This window comes from Lepidochelys kempii, chromosome 6 (genome assembly GCF_965140285.1).
Source record: "Lepidochelys kempii isolate rLepKem1 chromosome 6, rLepKem1.hap1, whole genome shotgun sequence".
NCBI classification, from domain to species: Eukaryota; Metazoa; Chordata; order Testudines; family Cheloniidae; genus Lepidochelys; species Lepidochelys kempii.
The window spans coordinates 27037620-27046051 of record NC_136385.1 but is presented as its reverse complement, the minus strand read 5'-3'; the positions used below and the strand labels follow the sequence as shown (position 1 = coordinate 27046051).

The 8432-nt window shown below is 43.1% G+C and overlaps 1 protein-coding gene across 6 annotated transcripts in view; it reads right to left on the bottom strand.

The window, feature by feature from the left end:
• The window catches only part of LSP1 (lymphocyte specific protein 1), an 84600-nt gene that overhangs the window by 11174 nt on the left and 64994 nt on the right, over nt 1–8432 (bottom strand). For all 6 annotated transcript variants that reach the window (XM_073347235.2, XM_073347240.2, XM_073347238.2 and 3 more), the window contains 5 exons: nt 8126–8169; nt 7745–7826; nt 7135–7272; nt 6117–6197; nt 5087–5201 (listed from right to left, as the gene is read on the bottom strand). In XM_073347235.2, coding sequence (XP_073203336.1) covers nt 5112–5201; nt 6117–6197; nt 7135–7272; nt 7745–7826; nt 8126–8169 — 435 coding nt within the window. In that variant the 3' untranslated portion in view covers nt 5087–5111. The remainder of the gene's footprint in view (nt 1–5086; nt 5202–6116; nt 6198–7134; nt 7273–7744; nt 7827–8125; nt 8170–8432) is intronic.

The following is an 8432-nucleotide window of genomic DNA, read 5'->3' as shown; positions in this document are numbered from 1 at the left end:
AAAATTCTCAGTGTTGAAGAGTCAGAACTCCAGTTTTTGCCCCTGGCCATTTTTCAGTAGCAAAAACGAAAAGAGGAAGAAAGAGGGAAATCCCCAAAAGAAGAATCTGAAAAAATTTCAATGTTTTTCCATGAAACAATTGAGAAAATAAGAATTGCTTGGCAAAACGTACTTCCTATTTTTGGATCAGCTCTAATACGCTACACAGGTGGCCAGGGAATTAAAACTCCACTGACACAGAAAGGTGGCTTGCTACAAGACAACATTGTACTGACCTAGGCTGAGAATGGAGGTATTTTGCTTTAGTTAAAATATATCTGTGCAGATAGGCTGGTATTCTCAGGAGTCCAAGAGAGTTAGGCACCCAGATTCCATTGAATGTCAGTGAGATTTGGACATTTATCTCCCTTATGGTCTGTTGAAAAAATTCCAGCCTTATTTTTGGCTCAATCATTTAAAATCTTTCCCCAATTGCTATTTTGTTGTTAATTACATATTTACAGGGTGAGGATTCAGAAATGGCTTTGATTGCTCCTTAGGCCTAATCTATATACACAAAACTAATGAATTAACTTAGAGATTGGCTAAAAATCCTATCTAGTTGCACCAGTACAACCTCTAGAGTGGATGTAGTTACGCCTGTATAAAGGTGCTTATCCTTGTATAGTTTATGCATCTTTCCTTACAGGAATAGGTATACTGATGTAAAACACTTTTAGACCAATGTAATTACCTCAGAACTATTGGGTTTTACCATGACTATCCCAGTCTAGTCAAGACAGTCTAAACTAGAAAGTTGTATAAGGCTTTAGTGAACAGAAATCTCTACTAAAATTTCAAGACAATCCTTTTAAGCAGTACCTATTTTCTTCAAACTCTTCAAATACAGCACAAGGAGCTTGTCTTCCCTAGGAAGCTACAACCTGCATCATATGAATTAGAACATGATTTCACAACCAGCATAGACAGCGCACAGGTACTGTAACAACTTGTCTGCTGGTTGCAGGAAAGGTTTAGCCATGAGTGGTTGGAACAAACACTGAACTCATGTTGTCCATGTCTAAACCGACTGCAAAGTCATATTAGTTAATGTCAAGTTTCAGGGGGTAGCCATGTTAGTCTTTAAGGTGCCACCAGACTCCTTGTTGTTTTTGTGGGTACAGACTAACCCACTTTCTTCACAGATGCAACTGAAGAAGTGGGTTTTTACCCATAAAAGCTTATGCCCAAATAAATCTGTCTTTAAGTTGCCATTAGTTAACGCTGTATCAAGATAAGCGTCTTAAGCGGCCTAATTTTCTAGCAAAGTCAACGCCAAATTGTTGCCAAGAAGCTTGCCTCCGGTGAAGTCAAATTAAACTCAAATATAAATGGTTCAGGTCACTGATCTTTAAATCTGAAGATAGTGTTTATAAAACATACTGGTTTGGAATTTTCAGGGAGGGAAAATACATTGAGAGAGTCTCATTTTAACTCTGCATGACAAGGTTTCCAAATGCTTCCCCAATTTTGTTTTGTTGTTTTAGTTTGTTTCTGCATAGTTGCTTTGGGACGTCATCAGCTATTTGCAGTTTCCTGTAATAGTGGTCAAGAGTTCAGTTCTTCAGCCAGATGTCCTTGATTGGTGGCCCTTTTGTCTGATAGCATACAGTAGCCTCTTTCTAATGCCAAAACAAGTTTGCTTAAAAAAAAAACAAAAAAACAAAAACCAGAACCTAGAAACACAGAAAATCTATTTGTTGCCTAGTAATAGTAACTCCACTGCAGCAAAGTTGGCACACACAAAGGACACCAATTACCATCGATGGGATCTGCATTATTAGCATCAAGTGGAGCAACTAACGTTTATTACAGCTGGGAGGTTAGGCCAATTTGGCAAGATCACTCAGTAGATCACTCAGTAGTTATTGAAATTTCAACCCACATTCTGTCCTATAGTGACAGTGACCCAGGGAATAAGGCAGGTCTCACAAAGATGAGAGGGAAGGTGCTTGTTTGTTTTAGCAGTTTAAAAAGGTGTACAACTGCTTGTTTTTTGCTGTGCCCCTCCCCGCCACCTCACTGCATTTGCAATGAAGCCCAGTCTGCTGCATAGGCAAAACAACTTGCCGGGAGCTCAGTTTCCAGAATGGAGAGTAGGCCAAAGCAGGCCACACTGCATTGCTTAGCCCTACGACACATTCAGTAAAGGAAGGCTTGTTTCTGGAACCATGGATATTGCAAAGAAGAGATCATGGATTTCCAGAGGGAACAGGAGACCTTTGGAACTGGCTGTATTAGCAATCTGCACTCCTACTACAGGCTGTCTCCTAAGAGGAGGTAGTTCAATGTATTAAGACCTCTGTTGATCAAGGTTGGCAGACACTGGATAGTTCTCTGAAAACATCCACTCAGTGTGCAGCGGCAGTCAAGAAAGTGACCAGAATGTTGGGAATCGTTAAGAAAGGGATAGATAAGACAGAAAATATCATATTGCCTCAATATATATCCATGGTACACCCACATCTTGAATACTGCATGCAGATATGTTCGTACCATCTCAAAACAAGATATACTGGAATTGGAAAAGGTTCAGAAAAGAGCAACAAAAATTATTAGGGATATGGAACGACTACCATATGAGGAGAAATTAATAAAACTGGGACTTTTCAGCTTGGAAAAGAAACTACTACGGGGGGAGAGGATAGAGGTTTATAAAATCATGACTGGTGTGGAGGAAGTGTTATTTACTCTTTCTCATAACACAGGAACTAGGGGTCACCAAATGAAATTAATAGCAGGTTTAAAACAAACCAAAGGAAGTATTTTTCCCCCACACACAGAGTCAACCTGTGGAACTCCTTGCCAGAGGATGTTGTGAAGGCCAAGACTATAACAGGGTTAAAAAAAAAAAAAAAAACACGAACTAGATAATTTCAGGAAGAATAGCTCAATCAACAGCTATTAGCCAGGATGGACAGGGATGGTGTCCCTAGCCTCTGTTTGCTAGAAGCTAGGATTGGGCAACAGGGGATGGATCACTTAATGACCTGTTCTGTTCATTCCCTCTGGGGCACCTGGCATTTGCCACTGTCAGAAGACAGGATACTGAGCTAGATGGACCTTTGGTCTGACCCAGCATGGCCATTCTTATGTTCCTATGTTCTTATGACATGTTGTGGAAAGAGAAAGGGGATGACAATAACTAAACCCCTTCAATATGTGGTTGAAGTTACTAAGGTATTATGTGGTGGCAGCCAATCAGTAACTTTACAAGCCATCACTTGGAGACAACCTGTTTCATGAGGCTGCCAAGAGGAAGTGGAGGGTGCGGGGGAGAACGCGCAACACCCTGCCCTGCGACACTTCATAGCGAGCCTTCCAGTGGCTTAAAAAGTGGCATCATGGGGCTCCCCATGAGCAGAAAAGCAGAGTGTGAAAGGGGACTGCGTGATGAGGAAGGGGGAGAGAAGTGCTAAACAAGATAGGTAGGGAGAGAAGACACACTCAAGACATGAAACAATCACAGAAGCAAGCGAAAGCAGAGGTGAAGCCCAGCACCCAAAGCCATTTCAACCTTTTTGTCTTTAAGTACCAACATTTGGAGCCAGAGAAAGACTCTGAACTGCAGTACTGTGGGGCAACGGTGCCAAGCCCTCACCATTTAGAGTATTAGCTATGGCTGTCCTAGGGGAGGTCTAGTCATTGCCGGTTTGCCTTTTGAGGAGGGACTGAGTGATTCAGAGACAGGAGTCTAAATCTCCTAGACAGGCTCAAACTAATGAAGTGGTTTATTTCCCTGGATGGGGAGGAAAACCCCTTTAAGTGAGCAGCAGGAACTCAGATAATGAGGTTTAACCGCACCTAGGAGAGTCAAGCTCAGCAAGGCCAGGCTTGGCACATGAAAGGAGAGTACAGCAAGGGGAATCTATGTAGATTTAGAGGACAAGATATATGATGAAAGCAGAGAGTTGAAGCAGGTTTTAGAAATGAGGAGCAGAGAGGTGGGTATGGTCACAAAGTGATCTATAGGCCTCCATGTCTGTATACACAATCCCATGGGATGGGAACGTGTGTGGTAATTAGGGAGGGATGGAAGAGGTGCTTTTGTAAAGACTGAGTACTACATAAAGCTTGGAAAATCAATAAAGATTTTATGAGAAGTCAAACTCTGGTTTTTCCTGCGCAGAGCGTCACTCAGGGTGCTTTGCCATTATCACACCACTTGGAATGAGCTCTTCTTTGCCCTTAAGTCATCTACTACTGGCCACTTAAAATAGCACAGGGATATCTATTAATATAAGCACCAGGGTCCTCAGAGGGTGAGGAACAGTCTCTGGGTTTCAAGTGGGCACAGATAACATCTACGCTCTTCCCCTCCCTGCTTAACGTGACTAGACCGTTCCTTCTGTGCCACTTTATCTAGAAACAGTGCACCTTTTCACAAGATCACTCCCCACCCCACCCCCAAGCATAGGCCTGATCCAAATGCCACTGAAGTGAATAGGAATCCTTTCATTGACCTCAATGGTCACTGGATCAGGTCCCATGAACACATTGGACACAGAGGACTTGGTCCGCTTCCATGACTATCTGGAATGAACTTCAACTACCCCCCCCTCCCCCGCACCTACAGTTCTTACAATTACTGTTACAGTACATTCTGTTACTGTAGTTACAGTGACCTACAGTCACTTACAGTTCTTACTCTTTACAGTACAAGAGATCCTATTAAGCCATGTCTAGTTCAACCAAGGCACTTTTACTCTGAGTGGGGCTGAGGTCAGTAGCTTCCATAAATAGGCTGATCTGCCAGGTAAGTTTTCCTAGCTGCAGCTAACATGGGCATCCTATGCTGCACAGCTGCTAGAAAGAATTTCTTTGTGCATGCCTTTCTCCTTCTACCCCAAAGAGGATTGTTTGCCAGGAAGTAGGAACCCACCTTTTGTCCATACAGTACCTTCCAACCCACTGAAGTCTGGCTGGCAATGTAGAATGTATAGGCTGAAAAAACAGGTTTTACGCTTATTGTGCTGCATCGTCCTAGCTGTCCTGCCAGAGAAGTACCAGGTGGTTCTCCTACAGTCAGAGGTTTTGTCTCACCTACCTGGTTGATTGGTACTCCACACACGCTATTGCTCTGTTGCATCATCTATCAACACCTTCTTGTACTGGCCATGTCCAGTTGCTACAAACTTGTACTTCTTGCCAGAAGTGGAGGTCTGAATGGAGGAAAGAAGTGAGGATTAGGGTCCTTCCTCAAGTGTCCATCTCAGCTAACACAAATAATTCTTAATATTTAAGAAACTTAAAGAAGGAGTCAAATAAATTGAAGTCTGAGGAGCAGGTGAGGTTCTTGGACTTCAATATTTTAATGTGGCCCAGGTTCCCACATGGGGTGAGAGCTTACTATTGCCTGTTCCTACCACCTTTTTGCCTAGACAAATACGTACAATAATAATGGAGATGGATAATTATTGGAACTGTCAGATAATACAACAATTTTAAAAATCATCATGACATCAATGGTAAGATTCAGCTCAGTCAAACCTCTCCGGTAACCCTATACCAAAAGGAAAGGCCGTATCAGAGTTGAACTTCTATGGAGCCAGGACTATTCTCAATCTTGGGTCAGTACCTTTTAATGCACTATACCCATGCACCCTTAGAGGCCTCTACACCTTTCAGAAATAGAAGGCAGCCAAGAAACAGAACCCCAGGTATCTAAGCCACTCTGCACTTCCAGAAAATTAGGCTATTATTTAACAATTTTAAAAAACTTAACGATTAGCCCAACCTGTAGAGTTTCAATCCAAATGCAAATGATATCAGAGTTGGGGGGGGGGGCAGGAGGGGAAGAAGAGAACCTTGGGCTTTCGTCCCAGCCCTTCATTAAATTAGTGGAGATGTTTCTTGCAACAGATACATTTAGAAAAGAAGACAACATGCCTTCCTGTTACTGCCATGGAGGACACCTCCTTTGGCCTAGGCCTTTGCTTCCGTTAGTAGGCAACCTCAACCCATGCTCCAATATACAGGCATCCTTGTGACCTAAGGGAGAATTCTCTTGAACAAACTCAGCCCCAATACCATAAAGCAAGTGCTATAACAGAGATACCTAGGGAGAAGCTACTTACCTTGATGTTGCCTTCATTTTTGGGGGTACCCTTCTGTTCCCACATGCTTCGCTTATTCACAATATCTCCAGCCACAATATCCTGGGGACACAAGAATGAATCTCATCACCCTGCCACCAACACAGCTGAAAGCTGTTTTTGTTCCTTTCACACTTACTGAAGCCACCCGCCCAATAACTATGGTATGTGGCCATGTGTTTGGGTAGAGTCACACTGGGCAGGAATATGACTGCATACCAGGGGCATAAGACTCCCTTTTCTTAACCATCCTCCAACATTTGGCATTTTAACAGGACACTGGATCTAAGGCCCAACATGTAGGTTTTATAGGGAAAAGGTTTACAATATTAAGTATTAATAGGAAAGTTTTTTTCCTAGGAAGCTTTAAGTGAAGCAGTTTTCAAAGAGACATTTTTGCCTTGAGCCCTTTGCAACCTAGATGTTGCAGCATTGTGCCACCACTTGAACCAGAAAATGCAATTCACTAGAAATGGAGAGTAACTGCTTTCCATTGTTCAAATTTACCACTTGCCTGTCCCAAATTTACCACTGAGCCATCGATACAAAGCAACTGGGGTGGCTCTTAGTGCAGACAAGGAAACAACCGTTTTCAGCCATTCAGTTTAACTTCATTTCAAGCCAGGATAAACAAAACCGGTTTCCTTGGTATGTGCACTCTTGTAGCTGGGGCTAATCCAGGTACGGACAAAGCTTTAGTGAATTGTAGCAAGTAAAGACAGAACATCTGAAAGTTTTAATGTGGATGTCAATAGAAAAGGGGAAGAATGGGGTTTTAACCTGACATTGCTACTCCTGATACCATTGTCCTTTCAAGTCCCTACTCCACAGTGATATGCACCTGAATAATTTGAGTAAACCCAGCCAACCATGTAGCAGGGTAACTTTTCTTTCTGAAGTTCATGCTGTTAGACACAGGTGCAGCCCTCTGACATGAAACAAAGAGCTATACCCCTTCTCCTGCAGTAGAGTTGTCTGGGCATATAAAACTCAGTCTTACCTTACAGGATGGGGACTTAGAGGACTGAGCTACAACCTCTCCAGTCTCCCAGAGGTTTTTTGTGCTGGCTACAACCATGCTTGTGGTGGCAAGTTCAAGGGAAGATTGTCGGACAAGTTTCTGAACCTTCTCGGATGTCTGGAAACAAAGCAAATCAAAGTGAAAGTGTTCCGAGCACTTGCAGATTTTTGTGAATAGCTTCTTGGGGAAGGAGATTGTAAATTATCATTCCGATGGATACATTAACTACAGAGTCAAAGGACAGAAACAAATAAGAACATGGAGGCTAAGTAGAAGAACATTGTGCCCATTCAGGACAGAGAAATGCAGGGATGAGACAGTCCTAGTCTGGTATAGTAAGATAGGAGAAAATGGTTTGTTCACATCTCCAGCACTCCTGCTCAAAAGCCACAAGATTCCTTATCCTGACGAATTAAAGAGCATGGAGGGATTTAGGAAGATTAGATTCAATCCCTTCCAGTATTATTATAGCTAGCTGCTAGGGCGGAGTCTACAAAGACCAAAGAAGGTGAGGACTATCCAGAACAGAATAAAGCCTATATGGGGCTGGGGGCCAAGAGCATGCCACCTATGTGATTGAGCGCATCACCTCAATGGCATGAGTGTACTGCTCCAGTCTGTCATCAATCTTGGAAACAGGAAGTGGTGGCTGAGTCTTCTTCACGCTGTTGCTAGAGAAAGAAGGAAGGAGGAATTAAGTCTTATTGCTTTAAGCTCATCAGAGTGAGGTCTACCCAAGCCTCTTTTGGGAAGAAGCCACTAGTTTCCTCCCATTCCCCCCCGAAAGTCACAAATGCTGGTTCTGAAAGATGTTCAAGTGACCCACTAAGCAATAGGACACTGTTCCCCCTCAACCCACAATCACTTGAAATTGTGCCTTTGGTTCAGGTGCGGGTCTGTGTTACAGTAATACCCAAGTCAAAGCCCAGTGGAGAATTACCACCAGGTCATTCAGTGGAAGGAGAATTACCTTTTCTTTATGGAGCGGTTCAGGGATTCAGTTCGGTCTGTGATCTAAATGGGGAGAGATGAGAAAGAAGAGACAAATCAGTTTTGCCTGCTGCCCCGAGTCCCTCATCTTAATTGGTCATAACTCGAATCAGTGAGTTCTCCCCACCCCCGAGAGATTTGGGTAGTTTCAAAACTATCTTGTTTCCGCCCACCTCCCTACCTATACCCTGGAATGACTGAACCAGTCAGCCAGCCCCGGGGTGTCCCTAAAACTCCCCACTTTGCAATCAAGAGGTGGCATCTTCTTCTGCAACAGCAATGATGGT